Source organism: Rhinopithecus roxellana, chromosome 4 (genome assembly GCF_007565055.1).
Source record: "Rhinopithecus roxellana isolate Shanxi Qingling chromosome 4, ASM756505v1, whole genome shotgun sequence".
Lineage (NCBI taxonomy): Eukaryota > Metazoa > Chordata > Mammalia > Primates > Cercopithecidae > Rhinopithecus > Rhinopithecus roxellana.
Genome location: NC_044552.1, coordinates 111,579,714 through 111,604,951, shown reverse-complemented (window position 1 = coordinate 111,604,951; position 25,238 = coordinate 111,579,714). Strand labels below are relative to the sequence as shown.

At 31.1% G+C, this 25,238-nt stretch overlaps 1 protein-coding gene across 6 annotated transcripts in view; it reads left to right on the top strand.

Moving 5' to 3' along the window:
- Positions 1 to 25,238, top strand: part of GRIK2 (glutamate ionotropic receptor kainate type subunit 2) — a 744,221-nt gene that overhangs the window by 535,634 nt on the left and 183,349 nt on the right. For 4 of the 6 annotated variants that reach the window (XM_030929512.1, XM_030929513.1, XM_030929514.1 and 1 more), the window contains exon 11: positions 9,411 to 9,634. The exons of the other annotated variants lie outside the window; for them this stretch is intronic. In XM_030929512.1, the coding sequence (XP_030785372.1) occupies positions 9,411 to 9,634 (224 nt within the window). The remainder of the gene's footprint in view (positions 1 to 9,410; positions 9,635 to 25,238) is intronic. 6 annotated transcript variants of the gene reach the window in all.

Below are 25,238 nucleotides of genomic sequence, written 5' to 3'. Positions count from 1 at the left end.
TACTAATAATAAGACTACACTGGAACGCTCTCTAATGTTTATTTCTATTTTAGCTGGAAAAGAGAACAGGAGGGAGGAGCCACAAGTGCCTTCTAGTTGACTTACATGGCTTGCCAAGTGTTAACCTCTCTTCAGCTCTTCTTATTTCTGTTGAAGAATGAACCACTCTAAAGCCTGTTTTAATTTATAAACTTATCATCACAGTTTAAAAAAAAATTCAGAAATTAACAGTAGGTTAACAGGACCTGTGAGATGGGTTACAATACTTGTCACTTTTCCCTCTTGAGTCCATTGCACTTTCATTAATGCTCACTTTGTGCGTGGGCCCCATTTCAACTCCAGGATTTGCAGAATTAATATAAATTTTACTAATACATTTATGTTTCTATTAACTAATTAGAGCAATAATTGAGCAAGTCAATAAAGTTGTAGCACAACTATTTTTATACATACTTCAACCAAAGTACTTAATTGACATTTCTGATTATTAGTTTCCATGTTAATCTTTCCTATGCTGCTATGAGCACCTGGGAGATGAGACAGTTATCAAAACCTTTGGATTCTATATGTGGCTCCAGGCCTAGTGCATAGTTGAATTTCAGTAATCTTTTGTCAATGAATGTTTGTTATTGTAAAATGTACTTTAAATAAATAAAAGCTAATGTGCAGTTTTAAAGTAATATGATCATAATAGAAAATTTTATAGCATTGATTATCTACAACCATTGTCATTTACCTATTGTTTGAAGTAGACCCTGGGAATTCAATGTGCTTAATCCATTACACACTAAAGAAAGGTTTACTAGAGCTGATTTGTAAGTTCAAGATTCCATTAAGTAGGTTCCGTGTAGCTCACAGTCATCCATTTTAGTGCTAGTAGTTGTTTATTGGTCCACTGATTATGGTCCTATTGCATTTGAATGGGGAAATTTACAAGGGTTTAGCAGAAAATATATAGGTGAAATAGTATCTTAAATTCATTAACAAGAAATTATGTGAACGTCTTAGAGGTTTAAGAAGTAACCTGAGATTTTTAGTAACATTTTGAGTTATTTCTAATTTTCTATTTTGAAAGTTTGCATATAAGTTTATTTCAAAGAAACCACTTATTTTTTTCTTTCCAAGTACTTGTTTGATAAATATATCGTGACATTATGTTTTAAGTAATAGCCTTGTTTTGGTTTTATATATGTTTAAATATAATAATTATAGAATGTTACACAATATTTTGTATATAGGTAATTGTATGAATAACCTTTTTCACTTAAATTATGATTTCAAAAGATGCTAATTATTTCAGAATCAAGAAACCAGTAATATCTAAATCAGAAACAGGAAATATTAGAAACATTGTTTAATGCAGTGCTATGATCATGAACAATAAAATAATAAGAGACATAGTAATATCTATTATAATTATAGAAATAATACATATTTGGAATATTGACATGCAAGATCTCAGATTATTTTTAAATAAAAGTTTAGTCTTTTAGGAATTATCACTGTGAAGAAAACAGAAAATTTCTGCACACAGATATTTTTCTAGGAAGCAAAAGTAACTTGTCAGGTACATTAATTATAAATTCCAGTCAGCCTGGGCAACATTACCAGAACACATCTCTAAAAGAAATAAATAAAATAAAAATAGAAAAATTGGCCAGGTGTGGTGGTGCATGGCTGTAGTCTGAGCTTCTCAAGAGGTAGAGGTGGGAGGAGGATCCCGTGAGCCCAGGATTTTGAGGCTGCTGATAAAGACTGCCTGAGACTAGGTGATTTATAAAAGAAAAGAAGTTTAATGGATTCAGTTTGTTGTGGCTGGGGAGACCTTACTGTCATGGGGGAAGGCAAAAGTCACATCTTACATGGTGGCAGGCAAGAGAGAATGAGAGCCAAGCAAAAGGGAAAACCCCTTATAAAATAATCAGATCTCATGAGACTTATTACTGTGAGGACAGTATGGGGGAACCACCCCCATGATTCAATTATCTCCCACTGGGTCCTTCCCACAATACCTGAATATTATGGGAGCTACAATTCAAGAAGAGATCTGGGTGGGGACACAGCCAAACCATATCAACATTTATTCCATGGAAATATTGTAATAATTTTAGTATAGAGGAATATCAATATTTATGAATCACACAATTGAGAGTACACAACAAAATCAGATTCGGGTGGGGAATAAAACAAAACTAAACTAAAACAATTAATCTCCTCCCCCAAAACTCTAGAAACATTTTAGAGCCATAGTTATTCTGAAGATATCAGTTAAGAAGTTTATTTTTCATTGACATTAATGGCAAGTTTGGTAGATTTACTCAATATTATTTGAAATTATCATCAGGCTTACATCACCATTAGCAAGAAGCAGGTGCTGAAGCAGCAGCTAAATCTACTGTTTTTTTTTTTTTTTTTTTTTTTTTTTTTTTTTTTAAATTATTTCCTATCCATACCCTACAAGTATGAGAGAAATCTCTGAATTTTGTAACTCAATTGCCCACTTTACTTTCTGTTGGTCACTGTGTGGTAACTACTTGGTTTGGTGAAAATGAACTAAATTCATATTTCTGAAACGTAAGTTTGTGTTTTTGTAAACTGCAAATACATATTAGGTTTTGTATAGTATGGAAAATATACAATTTATACAAGTCTTTTTTTTTTCATATTTTAAACTTATGTAACTTTAATCTCATCAGTTTTTTCTTGAACAACACCTAGTGAGTGCTGACTAAATCATATGTGGTAACTTATTTATGGTAATAACTAAAACAGTTAATAACAGAGATATTTATGAAACATTTTAGTATTTACTATTATTTATCATAGCAAAATTTAAAAATCATGCACATAAAAAAATCTCATTTTTAAAAAATTCATTTTTATCCTTTTATATGATTCCAGTATTAACCATGTAATCCAGCATTTCTCATTCATACTGCCAGAGACGGAGAACTCAACAGAAACAGTGGGCTGAAGTTGTTGGGGAAATGGCAGGGATGAAGTACAAGGATGTTTTTATTAAATATCCCTACCTTTACTACAATGTGGTCTTTACAACAAAAATGACCCAACAGTTAATCTAAAAGAAGTCTTTGGGAGAAAAAAAAAAAAAAAAAAAAAAAAAGCAATGAAAATACAAACCTCAAGAGTATTCTCTTTGGCAAAATAATAATAATAATAATGATAATAATAATAATAATGAGGGGGGTCCTGAGTATGGAATTACCATGTGCAATAGTGATAGTTTTATTCATTCAAAAAATAGTTATTTAGTGACTACTCTGTGCCAGTCACTGTACTAGACACTGGAGTTACAGAATTGGGCAAAATAGCGAAACTCCTTACTCAAAAGGAACTTACATTCTAATAGAAAAAGACTGACAAGTGACAATATCTGTTTATGGCACATTTCATGAAGAAAATGAAAGTACTGTATGGAGATAAAGAGTGCTAGAATGAGTGTTCAAGAAAGACCCCTTTGAGTAATTATCAGGCGAATGATAGCCACTATGCTATAGAAACCCCATTGCAAAAGTGACATCAAAACAAGCACACAAATGAAATGAGAGAATAAGCCATCTGTGTGTATAAGGGACAAGCTTTCCAGGGAGAGGGAACAGCAAGTGTAAGGCCTGGAAAAATGAATTTGTACACTCATTTTAGGATTAGCAAGGCAGACAGAGTTGTTGAAACAACAGTGAGAAAGACAGGAAGAGTGATGGAACTAACGTTGATAAAGCCGTATCTTGTAGTGCTTTGTAGGCAAACATGTTCTAGAAGTCATTGGAGGATACTGAGCAGAAAATGGTAATCTAGTATGTGTTTTAGAAAGAACCTTCTGGAGTTTGGATGGGAAAGAGATTCTAGTTGGGCAAGAATGAAAATAGGGGACCAGTTGGAGGCCATTGTAAGAGTTCAGGAAATGTGACCAGGTTGGTAGTGGCAGAGGTGGTGTGCCATATGTACAGAAGGTGAACTGTGTTTTCTTTCAAGTGCACACAGAGACAAATTATTTGTTCCCATTATGCATTGTGGAGAGTTTAGGAATGTGTGGTATTACTTACATGTGACATTACATTGAATATGAATAAGGAACTAGCTTAAGTGTCTTAGTCTGAATAAATGTCTCCAATTTATTCATATGAACTTACTACTTTAATTATTTTATCCATTTTATTAAGCATTTAACCACATCATGGAAAAGAAAACAAGGTTTAGAACTGGTTTTCCAGTGTTAAATTCCAAGAACCTTTAGAAGTATGCATGTTTCACTGACGAGATCATGTATTATAAAAATAAGATCATTATGTTCTTTGACTTGGGAAACTTCATAAAGAAGAAAACCTCACAACATACTGAAATTTGGAGTCATTGTGCCATTCATGAAGATATGCTTTGTTATCTAATTTTTGGTTTAAGTTTCCAGAAATTAGACCAATAATTTTTACCATTGCTTTATAAGATATAATTGGTAGTTTGCTATTAGTTATGTAACTCTGTAAAAGGAATTAATCTGTTCTATCCAGACGGTTAGTTCAATTGGAATTATATTATTGTACAAATAAATTTTATTTCTATAGTAAGACAAGAAAAAGTTTCATTTAAAAGTTCTCTGAGTGGTTTTCTTTGAAAATTTTAGTAAGTTAAATTGAAACTGTATTCAGCAGACATTTACTAAGCAGTTCCTTGGTGTCAAATTTTATCCAATGCCTTAGGGATGTTAGGTTCATTATGATCATAAAGATGAGTAAAACACTTTGGAAGAGTTTCACATAGAATGGTAGAATATTAAATAAATGCTTATTAATTTAATAAGATGGCTGCTGTGTAGGTGTCTTTGTAAGATTTCCAGGGAGAGAATGTTACCATTCCCTCAGTTTAGAGTTACATGCTTTGATCGAAGGGTATGCCTGCAGGCTTTCAAGTGTTTTTACTCTTATAGGAACTGAGACAATACAGTTACAATAATATGTGCATTCAGATCTCTCATATCATATTTATGACTTATATGTGAAATAACCAGAAATAACACAACATAAAATATTGCTGCCTGTTAAATTACATGATTCTGTTTATAATTATATAAATTATAAGTTTATAAATTATATACAAATTCACTGAAGAAAAATTAATGTGGATAAAGTATTCAGGAGGAAAAGAACCAGAGACGTGTCTTACAGAATTCAAATACTAGAAAAAAAGAATATCATTTTGGGCAGGGAAATAACAAAACCGGTAGAACAACAGAAATGGATATGATATATTTGAATGGTTGTACAGAAAAATAGTGGGAAATGAGCATCATTAAGTCATCTTTGGAGCATACTTTCCTTAAGATCTCAGGTTTTGGGTTAGCTATTCTGTTTTGTTTTTCATTTGTAAAAAGGAAATCACACTACAAATTTTGTAGGGCTGTAGTGGGTACCAATAGAGGTGAAAATCTTCCATATAGTATAGCACATTTTAGCCTCATAATAGACACATTAATGCTAGCTATTACTATGAGATTCATTTTTCTTTCCCCTTCCACCTTCCCAATCTAGGGCTGCAAACACAAGCAAAATTGTTTTAACACAATATATCTACTAACTGAGGATATAGTAAAGACAACATATTGTTATTTAAAAATATATAATTTATTTTTTAGAGAAATTTTAGGTTTACAGATGAATTGTGCAGAAAGCAGACTTTCCTGGACCCTCTCCTTTTTCATTTCCATACGTATTTTCCCGTTATTAACAACTTCCATTAGTGTAGTATATTTGTTACAGTTGATGATTTATTATTGATACATTTATGATTAAAGTCCAAAGTTACATTAGAATTATCTCTTTGTATTGTACAATGAGTTTTGATAAATGCATATCATGTATCCACCATTATAGCATCCTACAGAATAGTTTCACCACCCTAAAATCATTCTGTGCTCTGCATATTCAATACTATCTCAGTTCTTTTGAATCCTTGGCAACTACTGATCTTTTACTGTCTCTATAATTTTGCCTTTTCCTGGATGTCATATAATTGAAATCATAAAGTGCGTAGCCTTTTCAGAGGCTCTGAACTTGACCCTCTAAATTCTCTGGTGTCTTTCACTTAGCAATATGCATACAAGTTTCCTCCATGCTTTTTCATGGCTTGAAAGCTCATTTATTTTTATAACTGAATAATAACATTCCATTGTATGGATATAATACAGTCTGCTTGTACATTAAACTTTTTATGAAATGTCTGAATGTGTCTATTTGTATCCTTTGTTTTAAATGGCTAATATCTTTCATAATTAAAAATATTATAGAATTACGTATTTTCTATTTTTCTCTTTCATATTTGGAATAGAATTTTTATTTTAAGCGATGCTAAATAAATTTTAAAAATTAATATATGACTATTCAATCCTATTAATATATTCCTATATTATAACATTTTTGGAATAATGTAGCTGTGTTCTTTTAATATGTGTTATTTGAATATTTTTCTAACTTTTTTGTTGTATATGAATTAGACATATTTTACCATTTTTCAAGAATGCAATATATTATTACCTATAATATTCATTTTATACAATAGATCTCTTGAACCTATTTCTCCTGTCTGAGATTTTTATTTCCTTTGACCAGCATCTTGACAACCTTTCCCGCTACCCCTACAATCAGCCCATCCCCTAGTAACCACCATTCTTTGCTCTACTTCTTCTTTTTTTTTTTTTTTTTTTTTTGAGATAGAGTCTCACTCTGTCACCAGGCTGCAGTGCAGTGGTGTGATCTCAGCTCACTGCAACCTCTGCCTCCTGGGTTCAAGTGATTCCCCTGCTTCAGCCTCCCAAGTAGCTGGGACTACCGGCATGTGTCATTACACCCGGCTTTTTTTTTTTTTTTTTTTTTGGATTTTAGTAGAGGTGGGGTTTCACCATGTTGGCCAGGATGGTCTCGATCTATTGACTTCATGTTCCACCCACCTCAGCTTCCCAAAGTGTTGGGATTACAGGTGTGAGCCACCATGCCCGGCCTCTTCTCTCTACTTCTATGAAATTAACTTTTTAATATTCTATATAAGAAGAGAGTGGATGTAGTATTTTCACCATAAAAATGATAACTGCATGAGGTAAAGCATATGTTAATTAGCTAGACTAGTCATTTCACAATGTATATGTACTTCAAAACATGTTGTGTATACATAAAATTTTATCTGTCAATTAAAACATAAAATTTACCACTTTATAGCATATTCGCTTATATGGTTTATATGTGATAAAATTTTGTTTTTCATGTGCCTAAGAGAAAGGAGGTACAGAATGAAGTAACACATGCATAAATTGTGCTGTGTAGTCCACCCTCCAAACAGGGACAAACTACTACTTTATGTTGTTCACTTTTTACCTGAAGTCTATATTTCTTAAACTACCACTGCATTGGTCCATTCTCACACCGCTATAAAGAACTACCTGAGATGGGGTAATTTATGAAAAAAAGAGGTTCAATTGACTTACAGTTCTGTAAGCTGTATAGGAAGCATGGCTATGGAAGCCTCAGGAAACCTATAATCCTGGAGGAAGGGGGAGGTGCTACACATTTTTAAACAACCATGTCTCCTGAGAACTCTATCAGGAGACAGCAGTAGAGGACTGGTTCTAAACCATCAGAAACCACCTCCATGATCCAATCACCTCCCACCAGGCCCCACCTTCAACATGTGCGGATTAAAATTCAATGTGAGATTTGGGTGAGGACATAGAGCCAAACCATATCAACTACTTTATTTCTGATAACAAAGTTGTTCACTTTTTCAAACAATTTTTAGTTTCTCCCTTACGTCTTAGAGGAAGTACTGTCTCCTTCCTGGAGAAAATACTCTCTCTGCCTGCACTCTACACCTGAACCTCTAAATTCTGAAAGACTGTAATATTTCAATCACTAGAGTTGTTTCTATACATTTCCCTTTCCATCTGTACAAATGAATGAATGAATGAATGAATGAATGAATGAATGACTTTTCCATGATTCCATTGTTGGTTTTTGAGATGCATGTCATGGTTACACTTTAGGTGTAGACTCCCACAGCTTGACTTTATACCCTGGTTCCAATGATTGATTAACTCTATGAAAATGAATACGTTTTCTAACTTCTCAAGGTTTCATTTTCCTTATCTGAAACAGGGAATAATAGGATTATGTAAGTTTTATGGGAAATGTGACAATTTCTGTGAAGTTCTTAACATAGTGCCTGTTTTACAGCTACCTAAAGAATATTAGCAATTATTATTTTAAATTGATATTTTCTTTGATTTATGAATATGAAATATGATGCTCTCCCCCAGAATTTTTAAAACCCTTTTTCCTCCTGATTTTTAGAGAAATGTCTTTCTCTGTAGCTCCTCTCAAAGATATTCTTTCCAAGCATTTCAGTATTCTTTCCCTGCACACCACCAACACACACAAATGCGCAAAAACACACACAGAGAATAATATCATCAACAAACTTAGAAAAGTGTCTTTGTTAAGTCCTTTGACATTGCCTGAGACAAGAAAACATGGAGGGATAATTTCATGTTTTTATGTCTTTCTCTAACTCTTGACAGTGAACATTTTGTTCTTTTCTCTTTGAAAGTTTTTATATTTATTAATAATAAAATGTAGCAATATAGTTTCTCATCATAGATGCTTTTGTTATTTTAAAATATTATAATTATTTCTTACAATATATTAGAGCTTAAGTTCATCTTTGACAGATGATTGTAACCCGATGAGTGAAAAGCATTACTAATTCAACATGTTTAAGCTACCGTGGAAAATTAGCAACTTTGTGAAAATGCAGTTTAGGCAAGGCTGCAAGGATTTTCATTAAATAATATAAAATAAATTAGAGGTAGTAAACAGATTCACACTGAGAGATGTTTCAAACAATAGTTTAACTATTTAAAGACAAACCTTTTAACTGTATTCTATAGTTTTAAAATCAGAAATGTCTCTTAATTCTCAGCTATATAATTTGATGTAGTTATTATTACTATTATAATTTGACCAATGTATTAAGAAAATGATAGTTAATATTAAATAGATTTTTAAAGTTTAAAATAAAAGCAATTATGAGAAGGTTGGTAACATAATTTATGTATTGAGTGTACAATAGTTGCTTCAGTTGTTTTATTCTATGAAGTTTTTTCTCTATGTACTTCCAATAAACACTGATTTGCTAATCCAGAAGAACACAGAAATGATTAGTGCAGTAAATCAGATTCTTTACTTCAGAGTAAGGAATGCTTTAAATTTTAACATAATCATTACTGAGACAATTAAGTGTGAAACCGCTGTTTTATTTAATTTGATTACTGATTTTTTCTTGTGACTGAAAACCAATTTTTTCTTTCTTTCTTTCTTTTTTTTTTTTTTTTTTTTTGTTTCTGTCTACAGAAAGCTGACCTTGCAGTTGCTCCCCTGGCTATTACCTATGTTCGAGAGAAGGTCATCGACTTTTCCAAGCCCTTTATGACACTTGGAATAAGTATTTTGTACCGCAAGCCCAATGGTACAAACCCAGGCGTCTTCTCCTTCCTGAATCCTCTCTCCCCTGATATCTGGATGTATATTCTGCTGGCTTACTTGGGTGTCAGTTGTGTGCTCTTTGTCATAGCCAGGTAACATGCTCACTTTTGTGATTTTTTTGGCAATTGTTACCTCCTTTATCTAACTAATAATTGTCAAAAGTCACAATCAATTTTACTTTTTCTGTTCTTTATTTTCCATGGGGTGCTGAGAAATAATGAAGTTTTAAGAATCACATTCATTTATCAAAATGTACTGTCCTGTCTTTGTGGGCAGAGAGCATGCTGGTTGTGTCAGTAAGCTATAAGTGTTTTAGGGATTACTGTTTTCTTAACCAGAATATAAAAGCTTTTTAAATCTATATGATAAATGAATCATTGCCTCACTTCAAAGATTTCTGATGCACCAAAACCAAAATAACGTGTTTTACTAACTTGAGTTAATAATTCAGTTACAAGAAAAACCAAAGTACTAAAATTTAAAAGGAGGCCTTTTTTAAGGAACCAAGAAATTTATAATAAACATTCTAACTATAAAAGGACTACCCTAGTATTCTATATAATATATGTGTTTTTTTCTTTTTTTTTTTTTTTCACAGAATAAATGTCACTACAAAAAGTACCTTATTGTCATTGACATGTAGGGTATGTTTCAAGTCATAGGATCAAGATAAAATGCCAGGCCAGGCATGGTGGCTCATGCCTATAATCCAAATACTTTGGGAGGCCAAGATAGGAAGATTTCCTTGAGGTCAGAGGTTTGAGAACAGCCTGGTCAACATAGGGAGACCCTATCTCTATGAAAAATAAAAATTAAGAAAAAAAGAAAAATGCCTAAATGAAAAATATATAAATTTTATTTTTTAATAATGGCCTTTAAAATCTGTGATACAGATCAATCTATGTTGATGGTGTTACTTTATTTTACTCTCAGAGGTGGAAATTCGTAATCATGTTTATTTACGCCTCCCTTACTATCAGACTTTCAACTGATTATTTCAATATGATTTAATTTACTTTTGCTTTAATTAAGAAGATTAGTATTGTGCCTCAGGATTCATGACTCTATTAACATGGAGTTAAGCCACATATTCATTATATTCTTTGAATTTTTATATTTTTTAAATATCAAAAAGATAACTCTGAATTAAAAATCAATTAGAATTCTACATATGATTTTTCATGGTGATAAAAAAACCTATAAAGTATAAATATAAATATATATGTTTTGCGCTGTATAATCAAAATTAAATATGCAGTGTCTTTTCAATTACGTTACATAGATTCTTTTGATAAATTTATCAGTAAGGGTATTTGTAAAGAATTGAACTTAAAAAATGACTAAAATCAATTAAAAGTAGCGTAATATTGGCTGGGTGTGGTGGCTCATGCCTATAATCCCAATACTTTGGGAAGCCAAGGTGGGCGGATCACAAAGTCAGGAGATCGAGACCATCCTGGCTAACACGGTGAAACCCCGTCTCTACTAAAAATACAAAAAAACTAGCCGGGCGAGGTGGCGGGCACCTGTAGTCCCAGCTACTCGGGAGGCTGAGGCAGGAGAATGGCGGTAACCCGGGAGGCGGAGCTTGCAGTGAGCCGAGATCGCGCCACCGCATTCCAGCCTGGGGGCGACAGAGCGAGACTCCGTCTCAAAAAAAAAAAAAAAAAAAAAAAAGAAAAAAAAAAAAAAGAAATACAAAAATTAGCTGGGCATGGTGGTGTGCGCCTGTAGTCCCAGCTACTCAGGAGGCTGAGGCAGGAGAATTGCTTGAAGCTGGGGGAGGTTGCAGTGAGCCGAGATCCTGCCACTGCACTCCAGCCTGGGAGACAGAGCAGGACTCCATCTCAAAAAAAAAAGAAAAGAAAAGAAAAGAAAAAAGTAGCATAATATTTTTATATATTTTATATATTTGCACACAGATAATTTTTTACATATTTATATGTAATTATTTTACAAATGCATTATTTTTAGCTAATTAGTTAAATATTAAGAATTGTGTTCTATCATGAGGTCAGGAGATGGAGACCATCCTGGCTAACATGGTGAAACCCCGTTTCTACTAAAAATTCAAAAAATTATCCAGGCATATGGGCCCCTGTAGTCCCAACTACTCAGGAGGCTGAGGCAGGAGAATGGCATGAACCCGGGAGGTAGAGCTTGCAGTGAGCCAAGCTCGTGCCACTGCACTCCAGCCTGGGCAACACAGTGAGACTCCATCTCAAAAAAAAAATAATAATAATAAAGAATTTTGTTCTTCAGATAATTATTGTTTGCATTTGCCCAAAACTATGTATTGGAAGCATATTGCCATATAGCATTTGAAGCTGTACAGTAGAGCCTATTAAAATTTTATGTGACTTTTGGGGTTCTCCCCACAGTAATGAGAATTTGGAGTATGAAGTTCCTAAATTTTTAGCTCCAGCTTTTTCCACCTTCTGTGAGAATAAAACAGCCTTCACATTTTTGATCATCTTTGGACCAATTACATCTTTTTTATAGTGACAGACACAGCCACTCTAGTTTATGTATTCAGAGAAATAAGCGCAAGAGTTTCAGATTAAGCAATTCAATGACTAGAAAACTCTTCAGCCAGCCCACAGGCCAAACAGAAAACGAAATACTCCAAAATATAGAAAAAGGCTTCCTTTATGTCTGCATGTACCCTTGTTTTTCCTTAAATTAACAAATTTCCCAGGAGGATAGAAATAAAGCCTAGAGGAAAATGTCATAAGACCACTTCGAGGCAACTGTGTGGGCATTAATCAAGCTGAATCAGCTCTAATGGTACTTTTCTGGAGATCTTAAACACAGAGTTTTGGGTTACTTCAAATTTGTCTTAGGAATTTTAGTTATTCCTAATTTTCCAAGCCCACGGCTTCTGAAGTTAGATTCAAAGCAATTACTGAAGCATCTGGTTTCCTTTCCAGCTTACAAAAAGTACATTTGCAAATAGAGGCATATGGATGGATATGCACTTATCTAACTTTTCAAAATATTTCTATAACTCACTTGATAAACCATCACAGACAGCATCTGTATAATTACGGTAATCTGTACTGATTTTACATGAAAGAAATTCAAGTATGTCATCCTATTTGAGAACATAAAGTCAGCCAATGTACCATTTTTTTATACTGCTACTGCTTTTATGTTTTGAAATGTTACTGTTATATTTTGTCATTAGTTATTAAGTGAACAGATAGGAAAATGATACTATTTCAGCTTCTTATTCAACAATTTCAAAACAAATTGCCTCATTAAAAAAAATAAGTTTAAAATCTTCATTTGTGGGCAAATTAATAGATATCCCATTAAGTAATACTGTTAGACAAACTGTATTAAGTCATATATAATATTAGAGATTCTTGGTAAAGTAATAACACAAGAATAAATATTTTCTGAATTTTCTCAGAATATTTTTTTCAATTTTCAGTCTTAAAATCTCGTTTAAAATATTTCTAAATTTGAAAAAATAAAGTTGAAAAATCAGATTAAAAGCAAAGTCTGAATATGGTCAATTTAAATTTTAAATTCTCAACATCCCAAATCAAATGAATTTGTTTAATTAAAATATACTCTGAAATAGTATTGAACTTTTACTATAAAAGAAGTTTGTGATGGGCAAAGGCAAATAAAATGCTCAAGTTTAAATTGCATAATTTAATTGCCTTTGTAATTTAAATGGAATCACTATCTGTTAGAATTTAAAATACATTTATTTTCATGCTTCCTTTAGCATTCTTATTTTACCTATCGAAAAATTATGTCTTATATAGAGGTCACCAATATACTCATTGACATCATTGTTGATGTCATAATTCATATGGCATTTTATCTTTAAGTGTATTCTTTCTCTCCATAACAGTTATAGAGAAAAGAAAGATCATGTTTCAAAAAGTTCTTCTGTATTTCATTTTCATTGAAAGACGCAGAAACAAAGGCATAAAATAACTACCACTTTAATAACAGATTTCCTATTTATTAATCATTGGAATTTACATAATATTAACTATTAGGGAATTATGTAATACTTTGCAATAAAAACACTTTATCTCAAAACTAAATTATAATGAGTGATTTAAATATCTATTGGCTACCCGTAAGTACTAAGAATTGTGCCAAACGCTTGAATCCCAGAATGAACCCAACTGAATGAGTTATTTTCTGAATAACTCACAATCAGTGCATATATCTGGTAATAAATATCTGTTACCCATGAATAAAGTTATAATAATATTTAAATTATCCTAAATTCTGTATGAATGCCATGTATTTTAAATAGTTTGTCTGAAAAATATCTTGTAATATATATTTTGCTGGAGAGAAACATACAACTAGAAAGGAATCAGGGCATGAGGAAGATTGTTAAGTTGTCATTAGACTAATAGATTAGAAGCTTATTGAATATCTGCTATACTATCATATTAATATTAATTTATGACAAATTAAGATCTAATAATAATTGCTAGAATTTAACTTTTTCAAATTGGATTTAAATGTAGATTATTTTGTGAATGCCTTTTAAAAATTTCCCCTCACTCTTATGCTAAGAAAAATCATCTAATAATACTTAATAAATGTTTTAAATGTATTTAAGCAATATTAAGAAGGAGATGCATGGTGTTAGTTTTTGTCTCCATATAGTTTTATATTTGATGATCTCCTGTAAGCAGTTGTGTTATTATTTATAGCATAATGACATAATCAGCATGCTTATCTGAATTAGCTCTGAATTCTTATTTAAGAGTAGGTATTAGCCTGGGATAGTGCTTTCTAGGCATAGAATGACCTTATCCCAAGATTCTAACAGTAGCTCTTTGCTGACAGAAGATTAGTAAGAAATCTTGTCCATGATGGGTTCATACTTACTCAGATTTTCCCCTAAATGTTTTCCCCTCCTTTTTCTTTCTCTTTTCTTTCACCTAGGCATATGATTATAGAGATGGCAGTTAGTCATATAAAAAGTCTGGTTAGGGCACCCACCCCTTACACTGATAATTAAATATATTTTTCACCTTGCTTCAAATATTTATTTTATTAAACTAAAGCTACTATTGATATTGATATAATAGATAATGTTTACAAAATGAGTCAATTAAAATTCCCATATAAGTTAGATTTTTTTTTTTTTCCTGTTAACCATATGTATCTCCAAGAAAGTTGAGCTGTTCTGAAATTCAGTGTGTAAATCTTGGTCTAGGGTTCTTAGAAGCTTGATGTACAGAGATGAATAACTGAAGCCCAAACCTAAAAGAAAGGAATAATGGTACACTCATATCTCTCCAACAGGATTGATGTAACTTTAATAATTATTCACTAAGTCTTTAATAGTGCATATTTTATTCTGAAATTGGCATTTAAAAATACAAATAAACTTTGAAGAATAAATTGCTGTACCAAATTTTGTAGTATGAATACTATTACATAAAAATGCATTAGGCTATTTAAATTAACAAATGATTAGGGTCAAATAGAGGAGAAAGTGTAAAGGAAGCCAAACAATATTAACTAACCTGGACTTCTTAGGTAGAAGAGCAAATCAAAGAATATTCAATGTGCTACATGTATAACATTTTTCTAAGTTAAAAGAATATAGGAATTTTTTGGGCATTTCTGAATATAATTGCCTTGAAATATTTTTAGAGTATTAGAATATTATTTATTATATTAGTGGGTTAGGCAGCAGGGGATGGACTCCCCAGAATCTGCTCAATGGTTTATTATTTACAGTGACCACCAAGACTGTCTTAACATTATATTTTGGCTTTAACATGATCTGTGGTCACAAAGTGACAAGGCTATTGCATTACTGAAAGTCCTTATACTTTAAAAAAATATTCTGTATTTCTCTTGGAGCTCAGAGGTAAAGATGTTCTAAACATAGTGTTTTTGATGGTTTAACTGACTTTAGAAAACCATATCCAAAGTGCTTGCATTAACAGCTTTGATCTCAGCTATGGACTAGCGTGCAATAACTTTCATATTTTTGTCACAGTGATGGGTGACATTTAGTGTACGGTGAAGGAAACAATGAATTACTATGCACTTAAAAATAGATAACTGTTTTGGTGGGATGTTCAGTGTTACACTAGTCTGCTGTCAAAACGACTCTTGTCACATTAAAATGAAATGCCAATTTTGTTGTTTATCTTTGCCACCAACTTGCCAACTTTTTACTAAAAAAAAAAAAAAAAAAAAAAAAAAAAAAAAAAAAAAAAAAAAAACTATTTCAAATTTACCTTTCCATAACAGAACTTTAGATATATTTTATTTTTAATGTCCTATTTTTTACTTAAATAAATTGCAGAAAAGCCTATTTGTTATCTTCTTCCCACTTATTCTGCTTCCCAATTCTTAGCCATTTTCCTAAAATTTACTGAAAATTTGGTTTTAAATAAGTGCTGTTCTGCGAATATGCCTATCACATATGAAAGTGATTGTTAAAATTGATTAAATATGAACAAATATTTATCTAAATTATGGACCCAAAAGTAAACATTGATGAAAATTATATACATTTTCAAACTGTGGATTAAAATATTTCCATAGTAGATGAGGCTACTTCTGCATTAAATAATATTTTTAAAATTATTATTTTATGTTATAATGTACCTCTTTATTTTTAGTGGTTCCAATGATGTTTATGGTTGCAAGTATATGTGGAATCACCAACCCAGAAAATATTCTTAGTTTGTATGTTTTGTAGAACCAAACCAATTGAAACTAAGTTGAATCAATGACTTCTTTTCAGTTATGATAAATATGATATTGAGGTAATTGAGGCAGTAGAGATCTTGACTGAAAGTATCCATCTAGGACAAAGAAGAAAATTTAATCTTCAGAGGAGAAATCAAACATATTTTCCACTTCTCAATTTTTAAATGATGGCAAACATTTACAGGCATAAAAGATTTGAGAAAAAATTGAGTAAGACAAAGGCAATTTAAAATTAATGTGCTTTTTCTGTAATTTTCTGTAATTAAATGCTAGTTGGCATTTTTAAAGGACAAATAAAGGATAAAAGTGCTTATTTATTTTTTAGAAGTCTCTACATCAATCTATAAATTATTTTTTCACATAAATGTAATTTATTATTGTTAGGCCAAAATTAAGTATAAACACAAGAGCAGAAATTTGATAGCACATGCTTATTTTTCAAATTCTGTGGATAAATTATTGGCCTCTGTATCCTTCTTTGCCTCCATCACCAGAATTGAATTGAAAGACTCCTGTAAACAAAAAGACTTCTTCTTTGTAGTCATTTTAAGTGTTTCCACTCGAAAAATATCTTGGCCAATGAACTTCTGAGAACTACGGTCATCTGTGATGATTTGTTTCCATTTAGAAGTTTCATGATGTCTAGCTCAGTAAATCACAAAATTAACTATAATAAGTTACAGTTTATGGGGTGACATGAAGAAACTCAGAGTGCTAAAACTTGAAGTTCAATGCTTATTAAATTATTATATTTGCTATCAAAAATGGCACCTCTGTTCTTAATCCTTTATGAAACATGTAATTGTATTTTACACACACACACACACACGTGATAAGAGCAACACACTCCTAAAAAAATTAATGTTTTTCTTTTTGAAGATTTGGACAATAGGGTGTAGTGGGTTCTTTGACAGTTACTGCTGTGTCTTTTATACATTTCTCCCTAGTTAATTCAAGCTGAGAAGCTAATAGGACAAGACTAATACTGGTTTATCTTCCACTTTATTCTTTTCTTTTTTTTTTTTTCCTTTCTTCCTTTTTTTTTTGGATCAGAATAAATAATCTTTCTGAGGTGTCTTTTAAGAACCAACAAGATAAGGAAAAACAAACTTTTTTTAAACCAAGTGATACACTTATTCTTTTATGTTTTGTTGTTTCTAGATAGCAACATTTTTCATAGCTGCAGAATACTGTGAATTGCTTGTAAGAATACACCTCACGAGGCTGGTCTGTCTGTGGTAATTCTCAAAACAAAATTTCACTACTGTTTTCCATAGCCACTGGAAAAATGCTGCCCTTGGTCTTTTTGGAAGGTTTCTCAGTCAACCTAAGAAAGGTCTTCTCAATCTGAAACAACTATTCCAGCAAAATCAGTGGCTTTAACAAAAATGTCAATTTTTTAAATGAAATATTTTAATCTGCAATGTCTAGTAAAGACAGGCGACAGCTTTTATGTGAACATATACCTTGAAACAGTGCATTCTGTGCAGGAAGCCAGTGACATAAAGATCATGAAGAAAGAAAGAATTGTTTACTAGGTATTTTTATTTTTTCATTCTGTATGTCTTAATGATTAAGAGTACTGTGCTCATAAAAGGTAATTTTGTCTTGAGAAATGTAGACAAATAGGTCAGTTTTTTTTCTTTAATATCAAACATGACACTTAAATTTGTTGTAATTTTACTTGGATAAAGCTGTCCTTTTGTTGTGAATTATTTGAGTTAGAGTCCTTTCAAATGGATGGTTCTCTATATAGTCTTGTACTAGAGTGGTGGGTCAGGTGAGGGAAACTATTGAGAGAAAAAAGAAGAAAACTAATACATATTGCATGCCAACAATAACCAGGTTATATTTGAGAACTATAAAGAGATTCAGTTATTACCTTTTTAAAAAATTAGTAACTGTGTGTTTTTATGATTTGATTTAAGGAATAAATATATATATATCAGCCCCCAGCCCCTCACCCTCACCACAAATGAGATTAGAGATGTTTTCTTTTAGTTTAATGCTGTTATTGTAACACTTTTTAACATATTATGGGGAGGAATGTGGCACTAAAGAAAAAATAAATTTAGAAGAAAATAGAAAACATATTCAAAAAGGCATTTTTATCACTTAATTTGTTTTGCCTATCATATTAACTTTACCTTCTCATTTTTCTTTTCAAAATTCTAGAAAAAAGAACTTGGCTGTTTTTTTTTTTTTTTTTAAATGTGCTCTATTAAATCTTTTTACTACTTGTTAGTAGTACATGGTTTTACAGTAACAAGTAATTCCTTGAAAAAAATTCCTTAGTTAGCTATACTTAAGAAGTATGTCTTTTTCTTTAGACTGCAAATAAGAAAGCTTAAAAACTATTTCCAATCAACTGGGCACCTAGACAGGAGACATTAGCAATCAAACGTGTAGATTTGCTTTATAAAACTAGTCTCTGGAAATGCTAACACTTTTTCCCTGAAAATTATTAGCTACATGTATTAAAAGAATAAAACAACATTGTTTTTCCGAAGACTCAAGTGGTATTAGTATTGTTTTGATTTTTTTGTAATTCATGAATATGAGAGAAATATCAATATTAAATAAAAATGTTCAAAATTTTAGTGATAATTCATAACTTCCTTTATACTAAGTAAAATAATACACTCTATCCAAATAATTAATGAGTAGGAGATATAGTGTCATCAACCAGTGTAACTTCATTCATTAGAGCATGTCACTACACCTTAATTGCTATAATTTTTTACATTCCATTACATAATTACATCATTCAAGTTAAACTGTTTTCATATCAATCCTGTTGGGTATACAGATATAGAAAGAGAGAGGTTCTTTTTTTTTTTTTTTTGAAAAAATATCGTGGCTGTCCTAAATAGTAACGGGAATTTGAATATCTTTGGATAGAAATATCTTGGTTGATCTATTTTGTATGTAAATATAATTAATAAAACAAATGACAATGCAAACTATTCCATTAACTTTTAATATGTGTAGTTTTTCTAGTTAGCTCTTACATAATAAAAGTGACTACAAAAATATAAAGTTATCACTCTAAGAAACGTGTTGATTTTATACTCATTTTTGAAATTTTGTTTGGAAGCCCAGAAATTCACCTTTCTTTCGTAATGACAGAAAACCATATTAATGAAGTTATTATATATATATTTGCATTTCAAGCCTGTAGTTATTATTTCTATTTTATTTAATGAGCATTGATTGAAACAGACTTTCAGTTTTAGTACCTTTAACCCTTATAAAGGGTGATTTTCCTCTTTCCCTGCCTGAATATAACATAGTTTCCTGCTATTCTTTATAAGAAATGTTATATCCTAAATTAATTAATTAGTTTTAACTTTCACTTTCTCATGGGCTTCTGATTACACCTTAGATGATAAAATGAGATGAATGCATTTGCAGTAAATTTTCCTATTAAATGGATAAACTTAATATTTGAAGCAAAGGTGAAATTGTAGGTTTTGAATGTTACTGGCATGATAAACATTATAAACAGAATAGGGCTACAACTGTCATCTAAGTTGGTTCAGAATATGCACCTGAATATTATTTTAACATAATAAAATTAGGTAAGTGTTTCCCTGCTTCCCTTACTATTATTGGTATTGAGAATGGGGGGTACTGGGAGGTGTATTTCAGTATAAGTTTAGCAATTCACTAGACTGAAGGTATGTTTTGGAAACCGGTAATAATTTAGTGATTTTACAAAGCAAGAAACATTAAAAATAGAGAAAATTTTGCTTGTAGATGGACATGCAAAAATGAGATTCATACTTAGAGAAATGTGTGTTTATTTTTAAATGTTGATATTACTACTTCAATTTTCAATTAGAGCTTCAATATTTAAAATTAGGAAGATATTAAAAATAATGTTTTACATCATCCACCTAAGAATTTAAAAATATTTATTTTGGGGCCAGGCGCTGTGACTCACGCCTGTAATCCCAGCACTTTGGGAGGCCGAGGCGGGCAGATCACCTGAGGTCAGGAGTTCGAGACCAGCCTGACCAACATGGAGAAACCCCGTCTCTACTAAAAATACAAAATTAGCCGGGCATAGTGGCACACGCCTGTAATCCCAGCTACTAGGGAGGCTGAGGCAGGAGAACCACTTGAACCTGGGAGGTGGAAGTTGCGGTGAGCCGAGATCACGCCACTGCACTCCAACCTGGGCAACACCAACAACAACAACAACAACAACAATAGCAACGACAAATATATATAATATTTATTTAGATATTTTAGTTGAAAACAAAATTAATAAATGATTTCCAAACATATTTCAGCTGTTTTAGGTAGTAAACTGTATATAGAATGCATATATATAATTTTTAAATATTTTATTGATTTGTTTGATACAATAGAGTGTCTATATTTTCAAAAGACATTTCCAATTTATTTAGTGGGAATATAGAAAACCCACAAGTCATTCAGCTTTGTGAAAGATGTTATAAAAATTATTTTTGTAGGTAAAATTTCTAGTAAAATGGAAAACCTTATGTGCTTTATATCTTGATGGTAGCTGTTGCTATTTTTGTGTCATCCAGATAATTGTGTATTTGTTTAAATCAGTTTAAATGGCCAGATTATTTTAGCCTTTCCAATGCTGGTTTCAAGTCCTTGTTGATAATGTCATTTACTTACTGAGTGTCCTTGTTTTTTTTTTTTTTTTTTTTTTCCTTAAAAAGGCATAGTTTGTTTTATTTTTTATTATTAGAAACCACTTGACCTTCTGACTGATCTGAGGACAGTCTGCCTGGAGCCTTTTAATTCTGGACTTACTGCTATTAAAATCCTTAGCAAGTTTATACTGCAAGCTAAACATTTGCTTTTGACCTGTGATTATTTCAAATGTAAATCACTCTCATAGTTCTTCTAAAATAACTACTTTTTAAGTTTGGTATTTTATTTGCAAATAAATAGCTATATTGGTAAGAAATAATTTTTTACAAGACAAATCTGTCTTTTCTTATGTAATATTATATGTGAGCCATTTTCCTTACTATTCTCAATTTAAAGCCACTCTTAATTTGATTGGACAATTGTATGTTTTAGAAAAAAAATGGTATCGATAGCCAGCAAATGGAACTACATGATAGCCATTGTATATTAAAAAATAGACTCCAGTTTTCAATGTATAATTATAGTTTTTATTTTACTTTGACATTTGTAAAATTGCCTGAATTTATGGCCACCAATATTATGACTTTTCTTCAGAAATGTTATTATAAAATGATCAAAAGATGATTATAATAATAATTTGTAATCCCATAACAGTCTCATAAAATGATAATCTCATAACCCAATAAGGAATAATCGCAGCTACATTAAATAAGCTAAAATACAGTATACCATTATAACTTTATTTAAATAATAAGAATAGGTCATAGGATCTGTAATCCGCTTATTGCTGAAGTTAATTTCCTAAAACAATTATAAATTTTAAGTGGAAGTTAGAAGTCATAAATTCTAAAGATGATCATTATTTTATTGTTTTTAGTTAACCATTTAAGACTAAATCCTATTTATTTTTCATTAAGATTATATATTTTTAAAAATTAACCACAATTTAAATTGTACAAATCAGTAGAACTGATCATTGTTATCAGTTCTCTAAGCCTTTCCAGTTCATTTGGATCTACTAAATAATACATTTGATAGCATATTATTACAATGTTATGTACAAAAATCCTTCTACTTCACCCTGTACATCTGGTAACTTTCCGGTACTAACACTACCAATTAAATTGTGTCAAGAATAATTCATGAATCATCTATAAAATTGGCTTAAAAATTTAACATAAATGATATTTATTGTTCAGTGATGTGATGATAGTTGTTTAATAATTGGCTATGGCAGTGAAAGAGGCTTTTCTTTGTAGCATTTGCCAATTTTCATGGTTTAAATATTCCCACTATAAGAAATATCAAACTACCAATGGGGAGAGTCACCAAATGCAGATTTGGTGAAAAGAGATGCAAAATTAGTTATTGCAAGCCAGAATGAGTAGGCCCTAAGATACGACTAATATGTAATATGTTCAAGAGAAGGGAAAAGCAATAAGCTGTAAAAGTTAATAGCAAGTAGTTCAGGTGGAATGTATTGACATACAAATATGCACAATGTATGAGGAGGGATATGTGGAAGATAATGACAAGGTTATAGAGCTTTGAAAGCAAAAGTAAAAAGTTAGGTTGTTATTAAGACAGTTGGAACCTTGGAAGCAATTGTAAACTTAAAGTAAATGTCAATTTATCCTCTTGCTCATGAAAATAAGTTTATACCTAAACAATTAGCATAACATTTTTGAGTTAACCGCACATGGACATATCTATGGACAAGAGCAATTACACCAGGAAGACTTTAGTTATATGATGTTTTCAGGGAATGAGTCATTGTGAATATTGATGTTTTCTTAATTATTGAGTTTTCAATACTAAATTATAAAAATTTAACTCTTTACATGGAAAATGTTTCAACTACAACATATTCTTTCCTGCTTATAATTTTTAATCAAAAATTCTAAAAGAAATAAAACTATTTAAGATCATTTAGTAGCAATATTATAAACATCAATTATTTTTGTGTGAAAGTTCAGTAATACCTTCAGAGCCTGTATTAGAAGAAATAACTTCCCTTGTAGGTAATAGGAAACTTGACCATGTTGTTTGAATTAATAGGGGATGATTGTGTTCATAGTCTCAAATTAGACAAGACAAAATTGAAACAGCAGCTGAAAGGTAATATCAAGAAACCTTGCACCTCTATCTACTTGCTACATCATTCTTAGAGACTTTTATCCTCATGGTTACAAGATATCCATTGAAATGCCAGGCATTTTTACCGTATCCCAGGCTGGGAATAAGGAATAAAAGAGAAAGAGCAACCTACAAAAGTCTTCACCTTTTTATTCAGAAAGGAGATGCTTCCTCTCCATATATCTTATTAAGTAAAATTATTTTGCTTAGATAGCCCTAGCTGCAAGAGAGGTTGCAGAAATGACTTTCTTTTATCTGAGTGTACTGCCACTTCAGTTGTTTTGTTGAAAAGTGATATTATTGAGTATGTAATTGGCAGTGGCTGCCATAGGGATTTATTGAATAGTGAAGCAAGGATTCATCACTCATGCAGTTCTCTCCAAATTTTTATTTCAAGTGCTCATTTCTGAAATTTTATTTTTCCTTCGTTGTCATCAATTGTCAGAATGCCTGTCTCTAAGCAGTATGACTACTCCCTTCTTGTTATTTTGAACCATCATTTTCTTTAAAACAAGTTAATGAAACATTAACAATGTATGAATAGTAAGTGCAAATATTTCACATCTTAGAGTTCTGTTGTACTTTCTTTCTGGTTCTGGCTTATATTGTTGAAATATGAATTTGCCGAACTAGTTTTGTGTAAGAAACATGAATCATTACTCTAATATTTTAAGTGATGCTATCGAAATGTAAAATTTTAATGTTGTAGAAAATAACTCTGATTTACTTTGATGTGGGATATTACAATACATAAATGTTTTTCCCAACTTCTCTATGAAGAAGTTGGAGCAAAAAAAAAAAAAAAAAAAGTTGGTAAATTGATACCCTTCATAGTGCCAATATAATGTAAATGCATCATAGCATATTTTCGAAGAGCTTTTACAAATCATCAGATACTAAACTGTTTCTAGAGGGAAAATATCTCTGATCAAATAAGGTCAGGAGAACTATGTAGTGGAGTTTTCTTTTAGGAATTCACTATTAACAAATTAAAGACTGAAAATTCTTGCAATAAAGAAATCTGATTAGGTTTGTTTAACTAGCATTGCCCAACACTTAGCCATGGGGCCCTTTTTTTATTCCCCTGTTAATCTGTTATCTCTAATTTTGTATTCTCTGTTAACCTTCTGAATCAAAGATGTGAAGGATTGCTTTAGCATATAAGTTCATTTCAATTTTTTATCTTCATCATATACATTCTAAATTGATTAAATCACTTGTAACAAGACTAAGCATCTATTCTCCTGATTCCTAATGGAATTATTATCAGTGCTCATTTTGCTTATGTACATGGAAACATAAGATTGTGTCACATCTATTTAAGTGGCAGTTTATGATTTCATAGAACTTGTATATAGATAACAATCTAAAGTTTTTTAAAAAAATTATGGAAAAAACATCATTGCCTCAATTTTTAATATCTTCTTTTAATAAAGCATATATAATAAATGTGTAAATTTACATTTAATTATGAAATTTAAGACATTTAATTTTTAAATAAAATGACTGATCTTAGGACAACCTGCTATTATTTATTTGTGAACTTGGTCAGAAATTCAAGTTTTGTTATTCATCAAAAAGATAATCATTGGATGCTTAAGAATACATTTTCTAAATGCATTAAAATTTATGAAATAATTAGAAAGTAGGAAAAAAACCTCACAACCTAGCAAACAAACTCTCTTTTTTAATACTGTCAAATCATAATTTGGAAGCAAGCATATGATTAATGTAAATTCCAATTTTATTAATATTATTACCTTCTGTGTTAAAGGAGATTAGAAAACAGCTGATAATTTATTTTGTATTTATGGAAAGAATGAAATTAGTTATCCTTTATAAATGATCAATACTCAAGGTGGATTAATTATGTAGATTTTAATTTCATCCACAATTGTGAAACTATACATTTTTTAAGGTTGTAATCTTTTTGTTAGAGTCTTATTAGTCTAGCTTATGACAAACACTGTACAAGCGAACTGAAAGGAGGTCATTGCATTTTAAATCTCATTTACATGTTAGACAAGAAATGATAATTATTAATGTTCTACTTTGGAATACAAGTACATAGTACAAAAAGCTAAAAGAGAAGTAGTGAATTCAGTTCATATTTGAGTCTAGAGTGTTTAAAACTTGACTGTAGTGATATTGAAATGGTCTGTTTAGAGACAACTAGCAATTTTTATCTACATGCTTCTAGTTTGC